This window comes from Episyrphus balteatus, chromosome 3 (genome assembly GCF_945859705.1).
Source record: "Episyrphus balteatus chromosome 3, idEpiBalt1.1, whole genome shotgun sequence".
Classification (NCBI taxonomy): domain Eukaryota; kingdom Metazoa; phylum Arthropoda; class Insecta; order Diptera; family Syrphidae; genus Episyrphus; species Episyrphus balteatus.
In genome coordinates, this window is record NC_079136.1 from 1,506,584 (window position 1) to 1,531,634 (window position 25,051).

Here is a 25,051-nt window from a genome sequence, read left to right on the forward strand (position 1 = left end):
AGTTATACAGGGAGGCGCAAATATAATGTACTTATTTCAATTCACTAACATTTTATTAAAAAAAAAACAAATAAATGTTTTTTTTTTCTTATATGAAAATATAAAATGAATGACATTCAGTAAAAAAAAGAGGTTGTCTGTAAAGCCGGTTTACGGACGATGATTTTACGTGATAACGTCGTAAACAGGTTGTGTGCTTTTAAAATGAGCCATTTGAAGGGTTTATTTATTTCAAACAATCATAATTTACAAGAAAAAGCTAAAAAAAAAATACCTTTTTTGTTTTCTCATTATATTTATTTTTTTTATTTCAAAAGCTCACAAAAAAAATTATACCATTAAAACCACCATTATACCATTTCTTCTAAATAATAAAACCATTTTTAAATTTTTACAATGAGCAAAAAGTATTAAAATAATTTATTTAAAACAATCATTTTCATCAAAAAAAAAGCAAAGAAAACATGTAAATATATCTTCTCACGCTATTAAATCCATTTTTTTTTTTACAATCTATAAACATTTTTATACCATCTGAAAGCTTATTGCCTTAGCTAAAAATATATGTATATATAGATCAAGTCTATGAGACATCTACAAAAAGAGCTAGAATTTTTTAAACTCGATGAAATTTCATCAAAAAAAGCAAAAAAAAACATTTATTTTTATGTTGTCATGCTATTACATGAATTTTTTTACCACCTTGGTAATAAAAGAAAGTAGTTCTTCTATTTTTCAATTTTCTCAAAAACTAGAACGCATAGAAACATATGGTTTTCAGTATTTGATAAGGAATATATTGAGGTAGTTTACTTTATCAATTTGTCCTGTAATGAAACCCAAAGTCTTCACAAAAATAGTATTCAATGTATTTTTTTAAACTTCTTTTTCACAATTGTTGACTTTGGAATCGATTATTTCGAAAACAACTGATTAAAATAACTTGATTTAAAAACTATAATTAAGTGTACAATTCTAGCTTTTGAAAAAGGTATCATTCATAACTGTAAGTGTTGCCATTGTTTTTTAATAATATTTTGTATGATTTTTTAGAAAATTGCCCCTCCCGCCTAAAGGGGGGGACATAGACCCTCACTCCTATAACAAAAAATGATTGTATTGAATACCTCTACTAAAAACCGTTTTCAACTCTCGGCGCCTAAGTTATCGTATCCGAACATTGCGTTGATATGAATTTTTCTCGAAAAAAAACACGTTTACGGGGGGTATCTCGAAAAAGGAAGCTAATCCGATTTTGGTAAAAACGGATTACACTGGTCAACAAGGTTTTTGCCACAAGAACCAAAATATACTTTTCTAGTAGTTTTTGGGGTGCTGAATCCGAATCTGAAGACAGAAAAGTTTGATTGGCCTTCGTTTTTGAAATATAACCGTTAGAAAATGTCAAAAAACGTAATTTTGGCTGTTTCCGGGGTTATGTTTTTATGTGGAGTAATTCATTATAAATAAATTTGTAACGTTGCCTATAAGGGCTAGTTTTATTCTTTCAAAAAATGTTTAAATCTTTCCGATGTCTCTTTTATTGCCTGAGATATTTAAAATTTAAGTAGCGGTCTTTGAATCAGAAACAACATTGGCCAACCAAATTAAACTTTTTTTGCCACAAGAACCAAAATATACTTTTCTAAAGGTTTTTCGGTTGCTGAACTCGAATCCACAATCAGAAAAATTCTATTAGCCTTCGTTCTTGAAATTATTACCGTTATAAAATGCAAAAAAAGGGTTTTTTTTATAACGGTTATATTTCAAGAACGGAGGCTAATAGAATTTTTCCGATTGCGGATTTGAGTTCAGCAACTCAAAAACCTTCAAATTTGTTTATAACGAATTACCCCACATAAAAACAGAATCTCGAAAACAGCCAAAAACGGAGGCCAATCAAATTTTTTTGACTTCAGATTCGGATTCAGCCAAAAACTACTAGAAAAGTATATTTTGGTTCTTGTGGCAAAAAAAAGTTAAATTTTGTTGACCAGTGTTATTATTGCTGAGGCCTTCTGGAACAAAGCCTCATCTTTAGTTTTTGTCGTCATTTTAGGTCAACCTTAAACTTGTTCAGGCTCACTGTGTATTTTCTTGAAAAATCTCAATGCATAAAAATTATTAAAAACCTAATTTTTCAAATATTTTGGAGTTTTTTGTGCATTTTCTTTAAAATAATGAAAGCATTTTATTTTTGACCACACTTTGTATGGGAGGGTACTGGGTACCCACTGTGCAGTGGAGACATTTTTTAAAAATCACTTTTTTAAGTTCTTCTGCGATCTCTTTTATTTTTCTTCTTTTCTAAACTTAAAACTAATTTTTCTCACCACTCGCCTTCTACCAGTAATTTTCTTTTCTCAAAAAATATATCCACTCGCACTCGTCTATTAGGTTATTTGTAGAATTTTGTACTTTTTTCAGACAAATTTTAGTTCACAAGTGCATTGGCTTTCTAATTAAAGATCTTAATCTAATTTGTCAAGTCGTATTAAGTAAGAAATGTTGGTAAGATAATATTCAAAATCTGACAACTTAAATTAATACCAACTTCAACATTCGACCAATACTTCTTACATAAGCTGAAAACTGCATTACAAAAAAATCATGCTCAGATTTCTGCAAACAACTGCAATTATTCATTCGATTTATATCTGCACATGTCGTTTTGTTGATCAGAAGTTATTCCATTTTTAAGCATTTCGTTAAAATAAATAAGAGTGTCCAAGAACTTATAATTTACAAATATCCTCCAAGGATTTGACTACCCTCCCGGTTTTTTGTGTGAACTCTTCAAAAAAGCTTAAATTAAAATAAGTGAGAGGGTAATTGATCCCTTTTTCCACTAAACTTTGTATAGTCTCCAGAGAAGACCATAGATACTCTATCTTGTGTATAGCATTTTCAATAAAGTTTTATCGATTTTTAAATCTATTCTGCTGTGTGTGATGGGAGGGAGTTGGGCTAGGGTGAAACATGACTCATAAATAGTTGGTTGTTTTGGTCACTAACCTATACGAAAAGAAAAACTATATCACGCAAGCATTTCCAATGTATGTTGTATACCCTCGTGCTACTCCATACCATTTTTTCAACAACCCCCTGCTTCAAAACTAGGAAATACTAAAAAAAAAAAAAACAACAACAAAACAGAAAAAAAAAAAACAAATTACACTTTGCCACAATATTTGTACTTGTTTGCATGAGGACGAGGAGAAAATGTTGAAAAAAAAATGAAAAAAAAAAAACTAAAAAGAGTTCGTTGTTCTAAAAGCAGTTTGCTTGCATTCAAAAAGAATGCATTTCACACGAATGCACTTCAATAGTTCATTTCGATTCCTCGACTGGCGCCAATGCTTTTGTGGCAACAGTGTGGCGCAGCCCATTGCCATCGCCCATACCAACAACATAATTTCCTTTCATCTTTGCACACTCTCGTATTGTAGCTGTGTGGTGTGTTTGGATGTTATGTAAAATCCATTACACCCAAACCAAAACCAACCCAACCCAACCTATAGCTAGCCCCAACAGCCATCATCAGGAAGGATTCGTTTAAGTTGAATGTTTGCAACGCACAAAAAAAATCCTTACTTTATGGGTTTTGAGTAAACTATTCGTTTTCGTTGCTGAATGTTCTCAATTTCAACTTTTAGGTAGAAACATAGTTTTTCTGCAGAATTTTTGAAGTTTTATTTGTTTTTATTTTGTGAACCAGATAAACAAAAAAAAAAAAAAACGTGGCTATGATGATTTTAAGTAAATGGCTGGGTGCCAAAGACTTCCCTTCCTCCTATCCTACTTTTTAGGTTCCTTATGAAATGTTGATCTTTTGATAGTTTTCTATTGTGTGGTATATTAATTTCTTTAGAAGTTAAGGGAAAAACAATATTTGGGCTTGTTGATTCTGTAACAATAATGTAATATAGTAACTTAGGTCCGTAGCTTCAAACTTAAAATTTGAGTTTTGAAAGCTAGGTATCAATCCACTTACTCTTCATTGTTTGAAAATTGAAAGCCAAGCCTTACAAATCTTTTTTTTTACATTAGGACATTGTTGTCAAAATATTTTAAACGCAAGGAGCCGATTTTGCAATATTTTGAAGCCAAAAAAAAAGCCACTTTCAAAAATAGTCCAAAATTTTTTTGGTATAGGTAAGATTTATTATTTTTTTTACCGACTTTCAAAAAGGATGAGGTATTCAATTCGTCTTTTTTTTTTATGTTTGTTACCGCATAACTTTGGACAGAGTGAATCAATTGTGATAATTCTTTTTGTATTGGAAAGCTAGTGGCTGCAATGTGGTCCCATTTCAATTTCGTTCAGTTATAGCCATAGGAACTATTAGAAAAACCATAAAACCCATGATCCATGGAAGTCGGTTTTGTTTTTTTGATAAAAAAGATTATTTAATTTTCAGATAACTTTTGTTAAGCAGACTACAAGTATAATTTTATTTGTATTTTATTTTGTTGATATAATTTTCTAATTTTCATGCTCATTGAAATACATAAAAATGAAAAATGGGTCTCTGTTCACATCTGTGGTGGATTGTTTTTGTAAAATGCTTGGATTTTAAAGGCGTCTTAAATCGCCAAGTTAAAAATTAAAAGAGCCAAATTCCGATAAATGTGAAATCAAAATTTTAAGGAGCGAGTGAAATCATCAAGGAGCCTTTTTGGCGATAAGTGTCCGGCTCTGGCAACACTGCATTAGGACTGGGTACTTTTTACTGATTTAGCAAAAATTGTGTTTTTTTTTAACCAAAAATGGCCCGCTTCATGGATTTATAAGGTTTACTTTCGTTATTCGTTATTAAATTAATGTTGAAAATAACACTGGTCTGCAAGGAAATCCTCCTTTTAATAAAAAAAATACTTTTCTAAAGGATTTTTGTATGCTGATTCCTGAAGTCAGAATTGACCTAGATACGTTTTTTATATATTCCCGTTAAAAAATCTCAAAAGCCTATTTTTTTTTGCTGTTTTCGAAGAAATATTTTGGCATAATGTAATCTTTTTCAATTAAAATTGTTACGGTTTATAAAAGAACTTATTTTTTTCTTTCAAATTTAGTTTCAATCTTCTCAATATCTCTTTTCTTCTCCGAGATATCTTAGTTTAAGTAAGTTTAGTAGATTTGGCATATCTTACGATAAAGAAACTGATCTCTAAAAATAAATATATCTTTCTCCCTAGAACAAAAGTATACTTTTCTAATGGACTTTAGTGTGTTGATTTTGAATCCGAACTCAAAAAATTTCGGTCAGCTCTGGTTTTTGAGATATAGTAGTTTTTGTCATACTTTAATGCGAATATCTTAAAATCCTGACGTGATAGAATTTTTTGACTTCAGATTCTAACTCAGCACATCAGAAACTATAAGAAAAGTATACTTTTGTTTCTAGGAGAAACAAATCCGAATCTTACAAGGCAGTTTATCGAATGGTTTATTACAAATAAGATATTTATAAATAGAAAAATAGTATATATAAAATTACAAAACTCGTAAAAACATATACATATTTGACTTTTTAAATATAATGAGCATTGATATTTTACATTTTCCTTAATTAAGGTACTTTTGTTCATGTAGGATTTACTAAAAAGTGAAGGATTTCGAAATGTCTGCTTTTTTTGTCAATCAGTAATTTAAAAAATGATTAAAAATTAATGTAAAAGGACATATTTGGTGTTAATCGTCATATTATGAAGAATAAGTCCTCCAAATTTGAGCTCAATGCGACAAAAAGAGTTCAAAGTTTTATACAAGTTCAAATGCATTTAAAAGGATGATTTTTTAGAAACTACCCACATTTTTCAAAAATCATTTTTCCAAAAATGGTACCTGATAGAATTTTTCTGAAACCAGATTTAGATTCAGGAAAGTCTAATCTTTCATAATATCAAAAAATTATTTGAAGGAGAAAAAAAAAAGTTAAATTTTGCAGACCAGTGTAATTTGCCTGCTCATATTTTTCAGTGTGTACTAGGTTTCCCTTAGAAAGTGAAATTTAATCCGACCGATTTCTACTCTACTTTTCGAAAAACCAGTAGATATCATCTCACAGAAGTGTAATCTAAACTTAAACCCTCAGGCCTGCCCAAACTGGACGTTTTTTTTTACTAAAATTTTCGTTAACTTCTTTAGTAAAAATCCTGGTAAGGCGACAAGTTAAATTCAGCATTACAATTAAAATACCTGCAGCAATAAATGCATTCCAGTTTAAGAGTGCAATAAAATTTGTCTATAAACGCAAATCTCAAGATAGAAAAAAAGGTTACAAATTTCTGAATGATAGATACTTTGACTTTGATTCATGAATATTTCATTATTTTCAACACTCCGAGAGTGCTACTAGTCTTTCTATTCGAATTCATATTGTATTTCAATTTCATACTTCAGCATCTCACTCAACTCTGGGCACAGAAAACAAACAACCAATTTTCGTTTTTGATTTCGAATAAAGGTGTAGTATTCTTTTATTGTTTTATGCATATAAACGAACACACATTTTCTCAGCTTTAGGGCAATCTCATGATACGCAAAAGAGACAAAAGGAATTTTCCATGTTTGAGGGATATTTTCATGTATCAAAAACATTCTTTGATGTTTCTACAAGAATTTCTATACAAAAAGTACCTAGTACCTACCTCAAGCGTGTGCACAATAAACCCCTAAAAATATTTCCTTATTACATCCTATTGTCTTCTGTTTGATGATGGTTCATACAGGAGTTGCTACTACCATAATTTGCATATTTGCCCTGAAACCAGAGAGGTTTCAGAGACTAGTAGCCAATGGAAAATATTCAAAAATCATTTCTATAGAACTTTGTGGTGAGGGCTTTACATTTCTTAAACCTGGTTAAACGCAGAGTTATATTTTACAAATTCAACTACACCACTCATTTTCTAGTTTAAAATATAATAATCCTAAAAAAAATAAAAGTTTTCCAGGTTTTTTAATTAATTAAGCCCTCATTTTCCCAAAGCCAATTCATAAAGGATAAATGCCAGCTTCAACTTCATAGACTTTTCCCAAAGCTTTATGTTGAAGTGGAAATAATAATAATCTCAATAAAAAAAAAGTCTATAATTTCCTTCGCTCCATAGCCAACTAATAGATTCATGACTGCACTCACCTTCAGCTAAAACAATGGGGTCATTTTTTTCCCTCCTCTTGTATTCATTACTTAAAGGGGGTTGTTTTATCACTCTTTCCCCCATGCATTTTTAAATGTTCGATTAAAAGGTTGTTAATGCACATTGGCTTCGAGTTAGCCTCTACGTGAAAAACTTTTTACAATTATATTGAAGGTAGACAATTAAAACGGAGGGTGAAAATGTCCTGAATTGAGTTGGAGTTGATGTAGGCACTTCCCCCTCCCCCATTCAAACATGGACTTTTATTATTCTTTCGTTTTTTTTTTTTTTATTTTGATGAAATGATTCAGCTATTTAATTGTTAAATAAGGAACAGGGAGTCCTTGTGATGGGATATCGCACGAGATATATGCGGACTGTGCACACACACGTCAGTACAATTATTTAGATGACTCATTGGATTGCATTTTGTTGTTGGTTGGTTGCTGCACGAATGCAACGATAAACATTATGACACCACATTTTATGTGTTTCCTTATTTACTTAAATGTTAGGGTAGAGTGACTTGTGACGTAACATTAGGGTGGCAGACTGTCAGGAGATTATTGTGTTCCAACCAAAAAACACCAACTTTTGGAATAATTCGAAGATATTTTAAATAATTCCCCTAATTAATGCTTAAAGTTATTTCACACAAAAATTCATACCATTTCTTTTATTCATTAATTTTTATTTTTGTTTTTTTTTTTCTTACAGAAATCGTGAAAAAATGAGGGAAATTCTAAACATGCACATAATCAAGGATCGTTTAAATGTTGAAAAAATTCGCCAAAAGAACCAAAACATGGTGAGGAATGCTTTAGTAAAAGAATGTTCTTTTTATTTTTCTTCTTTTTTTTTTTTTGTTTTGTTTTTTTCAATTAGGTAAATTCTAAAAAAAGGACGACAGAAAAATATTAATAGAGAAAAAATTTCTATATATAATATACATTTTCAGATTGCCCAAGTACCAACGGTCAACAACAGGACATTCCTTTATTTCAACATTCGAGGCGATAATGCTGATGAAGTAATTACTGTCGAAGGTGGTGGGGTGAACGCAACCATTGTTCAGGCAGATGTTGCCCAGCTTAATGGTTTTGTTCATATTATTGATAAAGTCCTTGGTGTGCCATATACAACTGTCTTGGGCAAGCTAGAAACAGATCCAATGTTAAGGTATGTAATATATAGATATAGAAATAGAGTAGATACAAGTTTTATCTTTCAAGATATTTTATTATTTATTTTTTTTTTTATTTTTATTATTTTCTTTAATGGTTTGAGTAATTAAAGAATTCTTGAGTTTTTTCATCTTAGAGAATTTTTCTTGCTATATGAACGTTGACAGTAATGATGATGATGATTCATGCAGATGTCAACTTTAAAGTTAAAATTAAATTTTAGGAAAAAAAAAATTGAAGTGTTGAAGTGATTTGATTTAGTTTTATTCATTGAGTTAGGCTTTGTGGAAATCAAATTCACTTTCTGACATTTTAATCTAAGTCTGGCATTTGCTCTTAACCTAAAGGTTGTAGATGGATAGAATTCAAATATATTGCTATTTTTAACAATTTTCTGACCGATTAAAAAGCTTATAAAATTTAAGTTATGGATCATGAAGATTGAGCTTATGGAAATGACTGAGTATTTGTTTTTTATTTTGTTTATAATAAAGAAGATTAAAGTGAATTAATTGAAGGTTCAAGAAGGTGAATAGAAATGGGTGAGGAATTTCACATTCATGTAGTTTGGCCAAAATGGAAGCCGGTAAACCGGAAAAAAATTTGTCCACGGGAGAAACAGTTGTAAGGTGTGAAAATAAAAGTTCCTAAGTAGAAAAACTATTTCAAAGTAATACAAAAAATTCCCTTATTTTTTCAAATTCTTATTTTGACGCTAGAAGGCTCTAAAATTTAGCGCGAGCTGCGTACCAGGCCTTAAAGGTAAAAAGTTTCATGAGGTTCTTCTTTGCAATAAATAGTAGGGTGTGTCAAAATTCTCAACTATGGAATTTCAAATGTAATAGCTTTTAAGAGTTGCATTGTTTATCAAAATTAAATTCTGCGTTTACAATTTTCATTCAATCGAAGAAATTTAGAATTTTAGAGATTTTTGAAAGATATGTTTTTTTTTTAATTGCACCGTTTGAACACAAAAAAAAAATATATTCAATATTTTTAGGCTTTCTTTAGGTGAAAGATTTTTATATAAAAAAAAACTTTTAAGCTTATTTTTGTTGAAAGTGAACAATTAGAAAAGAAGTTGAGAAATAATTAGCGAAGGAAAAAAATCATTTTTTCATATAAAATCGTTTTTTTTCTTAACAACTTCAACAGATTTGAGCGAGCCAAAGAAAAACGATATTTTAATTTTTTTTACATATTACTAAACCTTAGACACTATTACAAATTTTGACCACTATTATTGCATTGCAAAATTAGAGTACTTTTTTTCCGCCATACAAAAATGACACACCCTCTTAAATAGCGTTTTCATTTTTTTAGGACCAGAGGTTTAGCCAGGACATGCATGTTTCTTTTGGGTTTTTATGAAAAGAAACTAGAATGGAAAATAAAATAAACCCCAAATAAATAAAATGCAGGACTGGGTGGCACGTACTTGCTCTTGTAGTTCACAGTATCTTTATCTTAAATATCTATTGGAAATTTAAGATTTTAGTGTCGAGAAAAAAAAAATCAAAAAAAAAAAAATCGAAAGTTTAAAAATTAAATTCAAATTTTTTACTTGCTCTATAGGGCAAGTATTGGTTTCGTGTAGAAAAAAAAATTGAGGTTTTAATCAAAACCAACATTACGATGATGGAGAATATCAAAAAAGTGGTTTTCGTCATGCCGTCCGTCGGTCTGTGCGTCTGTGCGTCTCACAGTGCGGCGACCAGTGGAAAAAAGTCAAAAAATTTGACCTTCTAAAACCGGTTTTGAAGAATGCAAAATTATAGCCAGATGCCTAACTAGATGAACTGTAATTTTTTTTTTGTAAAATGCAACTACAGCAAGCTACACACCCTCTTAAAGGTAACATGTCAAAAGTAGGCCATTTAGTGATGATTTACGAATAGCTGCACTACGGAGTTAAATTGCTCCAATTAAACCGGTTTTTAATTGGATACTCGTAAGAAGGGTAAGCTTAATATATTTTATTGGTTTTTTTTTGCACTCCAAAGTCTTAGATCGTTTTAATAACCGGTAAAGTAACGGTTTATTTCTCACAAAAACAGCTTATTTTCAAAGTTCAGCATAATTTTTGATTCACGTGCATTCACAAAAAAGTTAATAGGTTATAAAGTGGAAAATAACCTTTTCAAAAAGGTATCATTCATCCGCGTCCACCCGCGTCCCTGCTAGCTATGACTGATTGTTTCAAGCCTTTTTACGCACAATTTGTATGAAAAACGCACTTTTTGAGTTATAAAAATAACAATCCTTAGTGTACCTTATATGACAAAAACTTATAACCGAAATAAAAAATGTTTTTATACACTATTTACTTGCCATGAGACTAAAAAATAATGTTAAAAGAAAAGATCATACAAATTAGGCTGTTTTGAATTTTGTCCATAGTTTGCACTGAATCAACGCACTGTGTGTCTGTGCGTCTGTGCGTCCATCTGTACATCGAGCTAGGGCCTAAACGGATGGATGGATTTGCTTGAAACTTGGTATAGATGCTTTTTACGCTATTCTCTAGACCCGTTTTGCAACTTTCTCGAAAACGGCTCAAACGATTTTGATCAAATTTGGTATACGTAATAGACTTATTGATTCTAACAAAACTGCGGAAATATGGCGTTGCCGTTTTTCAAAAATTGACATATTTCTTAAGTTCATAAATTTCATCACAGCATAAGCCAATTTTATTAAAAATTTACAGACATCATTTTGAAGCATAAAATATATAAAAAAAAATATTTTTAAAAACATGTTTGAAAAAAAAAAATTTGAATTTAATTTTTAAACTTTTTTTTTTTTTGATTTTTTTTTTTTTTCGACACTAAAATCTTAAATTTCCAATAGATATTTAAGATAGAGATACTGTAAACTACAAGAGCAAGTACGTGCGACCCAGTCGTGCATTTTATTTTTTTTTTTAAATATTTTTTTTTTATATATTTTATACTTCAAAATGATGTCTGTAAATTTTTAATAAAATTGGCTTATGCTGTGATGAAATTTATGAACTTAAAAAATATGTCAATTTTTGAAAAACGGCAACGCCATATTTCCGTTCTCTGCATTTTTTGAGAAAAACTAAAAACGCAGTTTTGTTAGAATCAATAAGTCTATTACGTATACCAAATTTGATCAAAATCGTTAGAGCCGTTTTCGAGAAAGTTACAATTCCTCGAAAACGGTATATGGGAGATATGCGTTAAAAAGGCGATATTAAAAAAATAAAAAAAACGGGTCTAGGGAATAGCGTAAAAAGCATCTGTACCAAGTTTCAAGCAAATCCATCCATCCGTTTAGGCCCTAGCTCGATGTACAGATGGACGCACAGACGCACAGACGCACACACGCATAGACCGACGGACGGCATGACGAAAACCACTTTTTTGATATTCTCTATCATCGTAATGTTGGTTTTGATTAAAACCTCAATTTTTTTTTCTACACGAAACCAATACTTGCCCTATAGAGCAAGTAAGAATGCATGTCCTGATTAAACCTCTGGTCCTAGTAAAATGGTTTATAGTACTTACTTTTTTGAAAACTGTATTTAATGCAGACAAGAACCTCATCAAACTTTTCTCCTTGAAAGAATTATCTAAAAAAATGAACTCATAATGAAATTAAGCTAACGTGGGGCGCCATCTAGCGTCATTTCATTTGTATGTGAATAAGTTATTCAAAGAAAAACAAAAATAATATTGCATTTGGTTTGAAAAATAACAAGAAACTGATAGTGCTACCAATAAAAATGACACTCTAAAAGAAACTAAAATGAATAGAAAAAAAAAACTTTGTTTGAGTTAGTTAAGTAAACTGTCGACAAACTATCCTTGTGTATTCTCTTTTTAAAACATTTTTACTCCAGCTTGAACTTAAAAGTTTGCTATCAAAAATACGTTTTCTTAATAACATAACAACACATATTTCCCAGTCCGTTGAGTTACTCCAACTTCCTCTTATGTTAATTTCCGGTAGTTATCGTTCACTATTGACATCAAAGAAGTCACCTAGTTACGAATATTTAAAATATTTAATATAAAGCTATTTCAAATAGAAAATCTGTTAAAATTATACTTAGAAAATCAAAACAAACATTCAAAGAACCTTTTATGTCATAGTGTCAATAATTTCTATATAGAGCTTGGTACAACAACCACCCATGCATCCAAAACGAATACAAAAAAATCAAACATTTTTGTATTGATAGACGTATAAAAATGAATATTTTAAATAATGAAAAAAAAAAAAGAAACTACAAACATGAAAAAAAGTTTATTTTAAATCAAGCTAAGTGCAGGGGCAAACAAAGAATCGGTGTTACAAAATAGGGAGAGAAAAAAAAAAGAAACTTAACTTGTATACTACCAATCAAATCGAACTATACAATTTCAAATGAAAGGAAAATATTTACAGACAAAACATAACACGCTCTTACGTCTGTCGAAATTCTATTGAATACCAATAAACACCTACACTGAACAGAAAATCAAGCACTCAAAGGTAAATAAATAAAAATGTTTATTGAAAATAACTAATAATTAACAAATTAAACCAATGGCATTTAACATTTAACATTATAGACCTTTTGGTGTTCCTTATTCATATTCCGATGCTTAAACGAAAATAGTTTGGGGAATGTAGTCACAATTGTTGGGCGCCATTTGTTATAGGAATCTGAAACTTTTTTTTATTTGCAAAATCAACAAATAACTACAACTATTGATAAATTCTGTTGTTGCTGATATCAGCTTTAATAAAATTACCGCAATGTAAGATTAATTACTACAACTACTTCAAAAAATAGGTAAAATAAAAGCGTTCAGAAGCGTTTAAAAGAAATTAAACTTAAGAGCAATTTTGGCAGCGATATTCATCAGATTTGGTTACGATTTTACAGCTACAGTTGAGATATATCAGTTTCAGATGTGATTAACTAATTTGGCTACCATAAGCTGTTTCAAGTTTGTTGACCCTCAACAATTGAATCGACAGCAGGGTGTATGACCAGTTTTCTCTTGATCGATTACTCCTGTCGTTTCATTGCTAGATAGAAGTCTCTTGAAGTACATGAGGTCTGACTTGGACAGTTTGATTCGGAGACACGATTTTTTTCTCGTACTCGTAGTGGACGTGGGTAGGGTATTAGCTTTCCTGAGTACGATGACTCGTATTGTGGAAATTTTCGGCCAAGAATATGGAACTTGCAACTACAAATCTTTACTGAACACTTCTAAGCTAAATAATGGGGACAGGAGCTTTTATAGAAAAATTTGCCTCATATAAGTTCTGATTTTTTTGACCGTTTAGCATTAGAAATACCTCATTCATACACCTTCAGAATTAAGAAAAAACACAAATATCAAAAATACTGTTGCACTTTTCGGATAGGAATTTTACCACTGGGTGCAGTATTCTTCTTCCATGTCTTATGTATTGCTTCGTCGCACTTTTTTTAGTTTTGTGGAAAGGAGGTATTGCTGATGCCAATTCTTGAGAATCTGAACTTTTTATAATCATTGAACATTCAGGATCAGCAGATGAAGGATTACACTGGTCAACAAAATTGCATATTTTTTTGTTCTAGGAAGTTTCTTAACATGTTTTTACTAATTTAGCATCGCTGATTTCAAATCTGCCCACAGTTTTTTCTAGCAGTTCTAGTTTGGGTGATCAAGGTACTAAGGAAATGCTTAAAAAAAATCAAATATAATCGATTATTGGGATTTTATAACGGGAATAGCTCAAAAACGCAAGCTGATAGAAAAATTCTGACTTCTATGTCGAGTTGAGCACACTCAAACGCTCTAGAAAAGTATTGTTTTGTTTCTGAAAAAAGATCACTGTACGCTAAACACAACTGTAGCTTAATAAGTAGTAAAAAATCGATTATTGAGATTTTATAACTGGGATATCTCTAAAACGCAAGCTCATAGGAAAATACTGATTTTTGGAATAGAGCTTAGCACATTTAAAACTTTATGAAAAGAAATGTTTTGGTTCTAAAACAAAACCACTATAGCTTAAACTAGCAAAAAAATCTATAATAGAATTTTACAACAAGAATATCTCAAAAACTCGAGTTAATAGAACATTTTTGGGTTCGGGTTCGTGTTAAGCACAACCAAAACCTCTAGGCAAGTATTGTTTTGTTCATGAAAAAAACCTCTGCTAGAAAAATGCTTAAAAAATGGCAAAAAATCGATGATTGAGATTTTATGACGGGAATATCTCGAAACTCGAGCTGATAGAAAATGTTTTATTTCGGATTCGAGTTCAGTACCCTAAAAACTTTCGGAAAAGTTTATCAAACTAAATAAAACAAAACTCTTGTTGCCCAGTGTTATTGATATAAAAACAAAAAATTTTACTTGTCAATTTTTCTGTAGATTTACCTGAGTCTCAGGCTTGGTATACTGCAGTTTCTTCTGCAATGTAGTTCTGGTGTTGGATGAGATTTAATAGCTGGTTTCTCTTTGCGAAGGCAGTTGATAGAATAACAAACGTTTATTTTTTAAAGCCTTTCTGTATTAAATCTTCTATATTTGATAAGTATTTTTATGTTTACTTTCGTTAGAAATATTGATTGGTTCAGCATATTTCTTAAACTCCTTCGAGGTCCGAGTTATTATAAAGGTTGATTTTTGTTGAGATAACTGTCGATTATTCCAAAATCCCTGTAAAATCATTCTGTCAGCTTCGTTGCTAATTTAACCGATTTTTCTTTGAATATTTTCTCCAAGTGCAAACGAAAAGTCAATGCAACTGGATTAATTTAGCTTGATGTTTTCTTATTCTTTTTTTTTATTTTATTTTGTATACAACAAAATTTAAATACAAATGTTTTCTTGAATTTCTTCGTTTTTTTTTTTATTATTATTGTTTACCTCTTCTTTTTTGCAGTGATACCTATACTTTAAGCAAAATGTCAGATTTCAACGTTCAACTGAATAACACTCAACGAAGATACACATTCTTTGTCCCTCGGGATATGGCCTGGCAGAAGACTCAATTCGATTACCCATCAGCACATAAGAAGCTTTTTATGAGGGATTTCGCTTATCATGTAAGTTGTGTTTGATTTTTGGTTTAACATCAAATTTGAAATGAGTTCATGGGAGCCAGTATCTCCTCCTACGTTTATTTTTTATAGATACCTAAGTAATGTTATAGAATATATTTTTATTTTTTTCGTATTTGTGTGTGTTTTTTGTTGACGAAAAAGTTTTCATAAAAGGATTTTTTATTTTTTTTTATTTTTTTATTTTTATTTTTTTCTGTGAAACGATGAGGAAATAATAAAAATTCAAAATCTCATTTGTTCAGTAAAAGTTACACCAGCCGCTTGAGAAAAAGCTACGAAATTTTTTTGAATGGCATTGGATGGATGTGTATAAGAAAAAAAAACATAAAATAAAGTTTTGAAACCCTTTAAAAAAAAAAAAGTTAAAAAGTTTCTGAATTGAATTCTTATAACATATAAAAAAAAAAAAAACAAAAATTGTTCCATAGTTAAATTAGACTCTCTAACAATAACCGTGATGGACTTGTTTACAAGGTTTTCAATTCTGTGATAAGTTTTTTTTTTTTTGGTTTTATTGTTTTATTCTTTTTTTTTGGGTGAAGTGAATAAGTTTTTAGTTTTATTATTTTGGTAGAAGCGCATATAAAATGAATGAAAGCAAAACGAAAGTTTGATGGATAACAAAAGCCCTGGGAAATTTCTATAAAATCCATGCTAATCCGTGATGGGAAAAATAAAATATCCAAAAATGTTTTCATGCTGGTTTCTTGAGTTTTGATAACAAGATAATGATTTCAATAGATTGATCAATAGAAGCAAAATTGAAAAGGGACACCGACATTGATCCGTGCTTCCTCAGATGTGTTTTAGTTTACACAATTGAAAGTAATTTTGCGTTAAGCTACTTTATACATTCCCATACTATCATCGAATTTGTAAAAAAAATAATTTTATTGTTGTAGAACAAAAACTATTTTAGCAGAGGTGCTAAGATCGGGACACAAAAAGGATTTTAGGTTTTTTTTTTAAGCTTAAATACCTTGGTTAAAACTGACGGGTTTTTAGAAAAGATTATAATGTTTGTTTTGGAGACTTCTCGGTCTGCGGCCATTTTTTTTTTTTTATAATACCTACATCGAAGTTTTCTTCCCTCTGGAAGACTTTCAGGGTATCCGAAGCACATTTTAAAGCACATCGACGCATGTTTTTTAATAATGTTTAGATTCTGCATAGCCAGGGGCGGGAACTAGCTCCGGTAAGGACCCCAGCCTTTTTGAGGCTGTAGTCAACTTCGAAAATATCCTCAACCAGGTTAGGGTCTGTTTCTTGATTCTACAGAATCCTAATTTTTGCATTTCAAATACCAAATCGAAGATTGAACTCTGCCTTTTCGAGAGCCCCAAGACTGACCTCGAAAATCTCCAGCAGGTAAGACAAGCTGTTAATCTGCGGTTCCTCAATCTTAATGACTACCCAGCCGCGCAAAGGAATCAACGGGTTTAACCAATGAATACTGTGAATTAGCTCCGGTCCGCTTGGCTCATGAGGGGCAGCCAAATGCGAGCCAGCGGGTTTCCATATGTACCTCCTTAGCTGGGATAAGCTTGAGCCTCAAGCACTCCCTGCTGATCTTAGCAAAACTTTTACTAAGGAAATGCATAACACTTTATTACCCTGTATTCGCTGAACCGAACCGAATCTTCGGAAGGAACCCTAATAAACAGATAAGGTGTAAGGGAAGACCATCCCAGATAGCTTAGCCCCGATGGAGTTCCACACAGATATCAGACCTTTATTTTCATTGGAGAGCTCATCCACAATCGCCGCTTCAGGTTTTCCAGAGACCCGCGAGTACATTGACGCAAAGAAGACTTTACGTCAAAATCAATCCAATTTCTTGAATCTTCGAATTCTGTCATATTCATAGTCATATTCTGAACTTAAATTTTCTTTAAGTTTGTGAGCAGTCTCAGTGTTACTTTCTTTATTTTTTATTGGTTTCTTCTTTTTATAAATATATTTTGTAATGCTCTCAAATGATTTGAAAAATTTATAGAATTTTGACCGTAGTAATTTTTGTAAGTAATTTTTCCTTTAATTTTTTTTTTTTTTTTTTCAGTCCAAATCAATTCTTGAGAGGCATCTTGTGATCGCAGAACGTACATTTACAATGAAGGAACTAGCAACAATGACCGAAGAAAGTGATTCAATTGTTCTACCAACATTCCGGGATTCCCTTAAAATGAAAGTTCACGAAGAATTAGGACGTAAGTATAAAATTTTTCAACCAAACCAAAAAACGTACAAAATAACACTAAACGATAGCCCCAAAAAAAAAATATGCCTAGATAAATCCTACGAATACTTGGAGTTTAACAATCATGCTTTGTGTAACTCTTAAGATTCAAAATAAATTAATGGTATTCCAAACTATTGATTAAAAAAACATAAAAAAAAAACTTCAGTGGAATGTATTATATTGAAAAAAAAAAAAAAAAACTAAAAGCTAAAAAAAACGTTCTCCTTATAATTCCCTTAAAAAATTCACAACAAACAAAATTACTAAATTTTCACTCATGTCTCGGTTATTTTTTTGAAAACAAATTAACTCAAACATTTGTTTTCTTTTGTTTTTTTTTTTTTCCTTAACGTTTGCTTAAACTCTATAAAAACTTCTACTATAAAACAAAAAAAAAAAAAAAAATAACAAATAAAAAAAAAAGGTTTACATGATGATTACGAGGACCATGAATGGACTGGTGAGTTGTTGCGTTTAGACATTTGTATGTAAAAAAAAAAAAAGAATATATTAAAAAACAATATACATACAAAAACCTTTACAAACATAATTCATCATTGCGTGTCAACATTTTTCAATGTCTAACATTTATAATCAATTCAATTCATTTAAATATCAAAAAAACAACTACAAAAAAAAAGTATCTCAAAAATATAATAAATTTAAATTTATATAAAATAAAAATTATAAAAGCAAGTTTGTTTGTTAGATTATAATGCTTATGCTAATTTATTTTATTATTTATTTTTATTTATTTAACGAAAAATATAAAAATTATGCTTAAAAGCTTATACAAAAAATTAAATTTATTCAAAGTATCACCACAGTTGTTTATATATATATGAAAATATTTATGCAATTTCAGCATCGTCATAATTTTGTATATCTATTAGTTAATTGTTTATTTTTAACGTTGGATAAAAAAAATTCCAAAAACAATAAAATTGGAACACAGCCTTTCAATGCAGCTATTTCAGTTTAAGACGCTTTTTCCTAGAAAGTTTATTGTTAGTCCGCAAGCACTTTGAACTGCTTTAAACAGTGGATCACAAACAAACACTTGTTTTGTGATCGATGAAATGCTCTTTAAAGTTTTCAACTTTTTAATTGGAAAATAACCACTTTTAAACAAAAAAAAAAAAAAAAAAAACAACTGCAAATTCAAACCATTACAAAAAAATACATTTACAGAACTTCTCGAGTCTATAGAGTAACCATACACAATTCAATGTGTTTTGAAATGTTTTCATTGAGTACTACCAAAGATTGAAACCATCATGACACTCTTGTAGATGCACCACACAAACAAGACTTTGGTATGAAGACTGAGACTGCAAAAAAGCTTTGCTTTGATAGAGGCTTTAATTTCTTTCAGAAAATGAGTTTAGTAAACAAAAATTATAGTAAATTAATTTTTAATGTCAGTGAATAACCAATATAAGTCATCTGTTTTCATTTTTTTTGGTAAACTTTAGTCTTTTTGAATCACTTTAGAATTCAAAATGCAACAGTCACTGTGGTGTATGCGTAACATTTTTTTCTATTGAAAAATTTTAAACTTTTAAACAAACATTTCAATCACTGAACAATTAATCAGAAAAAAATGTTTCCTAGGAGCAAGCTTAGATATAATTTTGAGCTATAGTTCTTCAAAATGAAGCGCGCAAATAATATTTAAGATACCCTTAACTACATGGTAAAAAGCGACACGGTTTTACAAGAACGTTTTTCTTTCAGAAAAAAGAAATATTTTTAGTACGCATACAAAATAAGCTAAATAAACAAAATTGACTTAATCCAGTCAAATAAGGGTTTAACCTCGGAATGAATGTTAGTAGAAATTTTTTTTGCTCAATATCTTCCTTTTGCCATTCTATAACATATCTCAAAAGTCTAGAAAAATCTCATGTCCGCTTGTCGCGATTTCAAGGTCAAATCGCGAAATGCAGATTTTCAAAATTAGCAAAAATAGGCTATGGTATTATATACACATATGATACATGATTTCAAGCTATTTTTTAATGCTGATTTCAAAAAATCAAAAATCAAGACAATCTGACGTCTCTGGAAAAAGTTATACCTGTTTTTCATCTGTCAACTCATATTATTATAACAGTTGCAAACTTACTGCCGACAAACATTTAAAAGTTATGGTAGATGAACCAAATTTTGCATGAAGATTTTAGAATCCATCATTATTAAAAATCAAAACAATCCATTACAAAAAATATATATACCTACGAAATAATGGTATTTTTTTATGGAGCGGCAAATTTTAGGATATGCACTAAAGAAGATTCTTGTTCATCTAAGGAATAAGTGCTAATAGGCTAATTTTTTTCATTTTAATCTTTGTTTGGATATTCTTAAACTTCCCTCAAAAATCTAAAAAAATCTCATGTCCGCAAGTCCTAATTTTTTTGGTTTGAAAATAAGGTGCATATTTTAAAAAAGTTTAAATTTGTATATGTATACCAACATAAGCGACATGATTTAAAGGTATTTTTTAACACTTATTCCAACAAAACTCACAAACAAGTCAACCTGACCATCCCTGAAAAGTAATGCACCTTATTCATGTTGATCTGACACAAATATCTGAAGTGAAGTTTTTCAATCTTTTAAAATCTGCACCTTATTTTCAAACCAAGAAAATTAGGACTTGCGGACATGAGATTTTTTTTAGATTTTTGAGGGTAGTTAAAGAATATCCAAACAAAGATTAAAATGAAAAAAATAGCCCATTAGCACTTATTCCTAAGATGAACAAGAATCTTCTTTAGTGCATATCCTAAAATTTGCCGCTCCATAAAAAAATACCATTATTTCGTAGGTATATATATTTTTTGTAATGGATTGTTTTGATTTTTAATAATGATGGATTCTAAAATCTTCATGCAAAATTTGGTTCATCTACCATAACTTTTAAGGGTTTGTCGGCAGTAAGTTTGCAACTGTTATAATAATATGAGTTGACAGATGAAAAACAGGTATAACTTTTTCCAGAGACGTCAGATTGTCTTGATTTTTGATTTTTTGGAATCAGCATTAAAAAATAGCTTGAAATCATGTATCATATGTGTATATAATACCATAGCCTATTTTTGCTAATTTTGAAAATCTGCATTTCGCGATTTGACCTTGAAATCGCGACAAGCGGACATGAGATTTTTCTAGACTTTTGAGATATGTTATAGAATGGCAAAAGGAAGATATTGAGCAAAAAAAATTTCTACTAACATTCATTCCGAGATTTACCCCTTTTTTCTCCTTATTTTACTGTATTAACTGGTTTTCACAAAAATGTGAACAAAATGGTCCAAGCTATTTCAGACAAAATATTTTTTTCTATGAAATACATATATGTATATTCTGAAAGGATGATAGAAATATTACAATTTACGTTTCCAATAAAATCTCCAGCTCCCCAAATATTAGTCTGACATTGCGAAACAAGCCTATATTCGTTTTTGATTGTGATGCTCTAGCTCCAGACTTAGGTTCATGAAATAGACCTTTTTTCAAAATTGAAATTTTTTCATCTCTTAGTGGCCAACCGAAACAATATTTTTGATATAACAAGAGTTTAAATGTCAGCTTGTGGCATCGTCTTCTTGAAACTTTACTGAACCGATGTTTTTTTTTTAAATATACGTCATTTGAAAGGAAATGATGCAAAGATTAAAAAAAACAGGGTTGCCTGTTTTCAGCCTGTCGCAACCCTAGGGTTGCCAGGTTTAAAGAGGTACATTTTTGGTGAAAATTGCCAGCCATCTGTTTTTTTTGAAAATTCAAATACCTACTTAATCAAAGTTTTATTATTTCTCTTTAAAATAAACTAGTGTTGCCAATTCAAATATTGCTGCAAGTGACTAAAAATGAAAAAAAAATATTTAAAAACAAACGGCAACACTAACAGTTATAAATAATAACTTTTTTAAAAGCTAAAATTTCATTCTTAATTATAAATTATATTTCAATCAAAGGTTTTTGAAATACTTGATTTTAAATTCAAAATTTTGATTACAAAACTGTATGATTCTATGTCTTCTAGTTTTTGAGAAAATTAAAAAACTACTTTCTTTTCAGAATTGAATTTTTCGGCTTTGTAAGCTTACTTTGGCACGGTCATCTGATTTTTTTTTAGTTTTAATACAAAATAAAAGTTTTATTATTACTGATTAAAATAAACCAGGGTTGCCACTTAAAATATTGCCACAAGTAGAGGTTGCCAGGCTTTGAATTTAAAATTCCGAAAAATGACTAGAAATAAAAAAAAAAATTAATAAAAAAACAACGGCAACACTTACAGTTATAAATAATAACTTTTTTAACGATGAAATCAAGTTTCTGACTTAACTTCATTTTATAAATGGAAGCCAAAGTGCTTTCTGTAGACTTATTCTTATTAGAACTGGGTAAAACAAAAAAAAAACATCTTTTAAAACGGTTTTACTCAGTGATCTGATTACATTAGTTATTTTCAGTTAGTGCGCATAGAGTAGGTGTACATTGCCCAAGAAGGTGTCATTGGTTTAGTTATATAAAACACCTTGTTCTCAAGCGAAACTAAAGAAATTTAAATTGCAAACAAACATTACATAGAAACCATTGAATTTCACTCAAAAAAGAAACACATTCAAACATAAATTTATCAAAAAAAAAAAAAAAACCATTAAGCTTTTGCAATAACCATAAATAAAACCCCATATTCGTTCTCAACCTCATAAGTCATGTAACACTTCACACGCGTGTTGGCTTGCCAAAACATAGAACATATTTTATTTGTTAAAAAAAAAAAAAAAAACGAAAGCCAGCTTTATTGCTTTGTTCTTTTAAAATTAAAAAATTGCATTGTAGATTTTTCATCATATATATATTATTATATAGTTAAACTTTGCACAAAAAAAAAAAAATTAATAGATACTTTAATTATTATACTCTCCAAGGCTAAAACCAAAGCGAAATTAACCATTTTTCCAAAAATTTAACTTCATTTTTGATTAAACACCAGCTCGTAAATTTCCAGGATACTACATTCAATGGAACTTACATAAGATCAACGTATACCGGCCCGATGTTGAGTGTACAAATGGTATAATTCATGTTATTGATTATCCATTTTTAGAAGAGAAGGATGTCGTCGTTAGTGGAGGTACATATAGGACACAAATGAATTTAGCATTCTTTATTGCAAATTTATTGTTGGTATCTGTAGCGAAAGTATTATAAAATGTATAAATTTTCTTTTTAAAAACAAAAATTCTAAATTTAATTTGAAAAATTATTAAAAAAAAAAAAAACAAAAAAAATATATATATTGGTATAAAAAATCAACAAAAAAAAACATCACTTTCTTTCCTTTACTTTTTATTTGAAACTTTATTTCAAAAAAAAAAAAAAAAGCATTCCACAATATTAATTATTTATTTTGTTTAATTATTTTTTAATTTAAATTTAACATTTGCCTGATTTTTTTGTTTATATCAGAAATAGCTTTTTTATTTTAATCTTTTGCATACAATCATAAATAAGTGTCTATAGATATTAATTTTAAAACTGTTCCTTTGTTGGCAAAGATATATAACTTTAATTATTAAAAAAATATTTAATTTATGTTTGTATCAAATAACTTACATGTGAATGAATCGCATATATTATACCATAGTGACTTTCTGTTCTCGACATTCTATAATCTCTCCATCATACAGTTTTAACTTCTATAATCTAGACCTACTAGACTTTTACTATTTTTTTTTGTAAATGTCATAGAGCGAAATATGTTTTATAACTTAAGTAAAAAAAAAATATAAATTAAAACAAAAAAAAATATTTAAAAACAAAAAGAATGTTCGAATTTTCTAAATTATAATTTTTATTTAAAATAGTTGACTTTTCTAAAAATTAAAAAAAAAAATTAAAAATTATTAATTAATTAAATTAGAGATGTAGATATTAATATTCAGCAATATGAAATGATATTAAAAAAAAAAAAAAAAACAAACAAACAAAAAAAAAACAAAAACCAAACAAACAACATGTTTTGCAATTTTCACCACACAACAACAATGACATATTCTCTATAAGCAATTTTAAATTTAATTTTTAATTTATATAATTTCTCTCGAAAAAAAATTGCATGTATACATAAAAACAAAAACAAAGCAAAATCAACATTAAAATTTATAAAAGAAAAATTTCTCATCATCATCCAGGAGCATGATGTATCGACACGAAAAAAAACTAAAAAAACTGCCGATTAAACTTAACACATAATTCAGATATTATTATTATATATATAAATAAATTTAACAGCAAAAAAAAAAAAAAACAAAAAAAAACTAAAACATTTAAATTTATTCACTATCATAATGTGTACCTTAAGTAGAAGAGTGATTTATTAAATGTTAAGATATAAAAACTATACACATAAATAAATTATTCATTGACCAGAAGTACTTCAATAAAAAAATAAATAAACAAATAAAAATAATAAAACTAAACTTAAAAAAATAATAATAAAAAAAAAAACAAACCCAAAGATATTGCGTGTGTAGCCGAGATACAACAAAAAAAAAATACAAATATTTATTTCTTTATATTTTCTCCTAATAATTTGCATAAAATTTAAACAACAAAATAAATGAAGGGTATAAAAAAAATATTTCAGCAGCAGCAAACAAACAAAAATAAAATATCTAAGGCTCGAAGGACCAAAAAAACAATTACATTACATTTTTTCTATTAGATAATAGGCATTTTTTCAAATTACATACAGATAATGCAATTGCAACAGTGTTATAGGATTACTTTCTGTCAAAACATAATTTTTTTCGAGTGAATTTCCTCAGATAATTAGAATTAACAAAAACAAAAGAATTACAAAAATTCGACAAAAGGTATTGTAGTTTTGTTGAAAAAAAACAATTTTACTGTTGTCGTAGTGCAAATTAGTAAAAAAAATAAAAGCTAGAACAACAATTCCTATAAAGTATTTTCATCAATATAACAGCAGAGTATATTTTTCTTATAACGAATTTGAACATTGCTTTCAAGTATAACAACAACAACTACCAATCAAAAGCATTTATTTTGTTCTTTCATGACTAAAACTATCATAACTTTAAGCCACCATTATGATGATAGTTATAGAGCTCTTATAGAAACAAGAGTTATAATAGAGCTCTTATAGAAGCATTTCTTTTTTTTTATCGCAAATGATTCATAGAATAAAAGTTAGTTAGTGTTTTAATAAACAAAAAACAGGCTTTCATAAAAGCTGCAAGAAAATTTTGCTAAAATATAATGGTCTAGTAGAAATGTGACACCACACTTGTCATAGTCGAGAAGTCACTTTTTTTGATTTAGTTAAAAGTGCTATTCTACTATAAA

The 25,051-nt window shown here is 29.3% G+C and overlaps 1 protein-coding gene across 5 annotated transcripts in view; it reads left to right on the forward strand.

Annotated features, from left to right (window-relative positions):
- The window catches only part of LOC129914056 (fasciclin-1), a 161,883-nt gene that overhangs the window by 134,950 nt on the left and 1,882 nt on the right, over positions 1–25,051 (forward strand). The window contains exons 10-15 of one of the 5 annotated variants that reach the window (XM_055993102.1): positions 7,864–7,954; positions 8,105–8,325; positions 15,240–15,402; positions 17,480–17,627; positions 18,084–18,119; positions 22,674–22,814. In XM_055993102.1, the coding sequence (XP_055849077.1) occupies positions 7,864–7,954; positions 8,105–8,325; positions 15,240–15,402; positions 17,480–17,627; positions 18,084–18,119; positions 22,674–22,814 (800 nt within the window). Of the gene's footprint in view, positions 1–7,863; positions 7,955–8,104; positions 8,326–15,239; positions 15,403–17,479; positions 17,628–18,083; positions 18,120–22,673; positions 24,245–25,051 lie in introns of those variants that run through there. The other 4 variants (XM_055993099.1, XM_055993100.1, XM_055993103.1 and 1 more) reach the window with 4 other exon arrangements.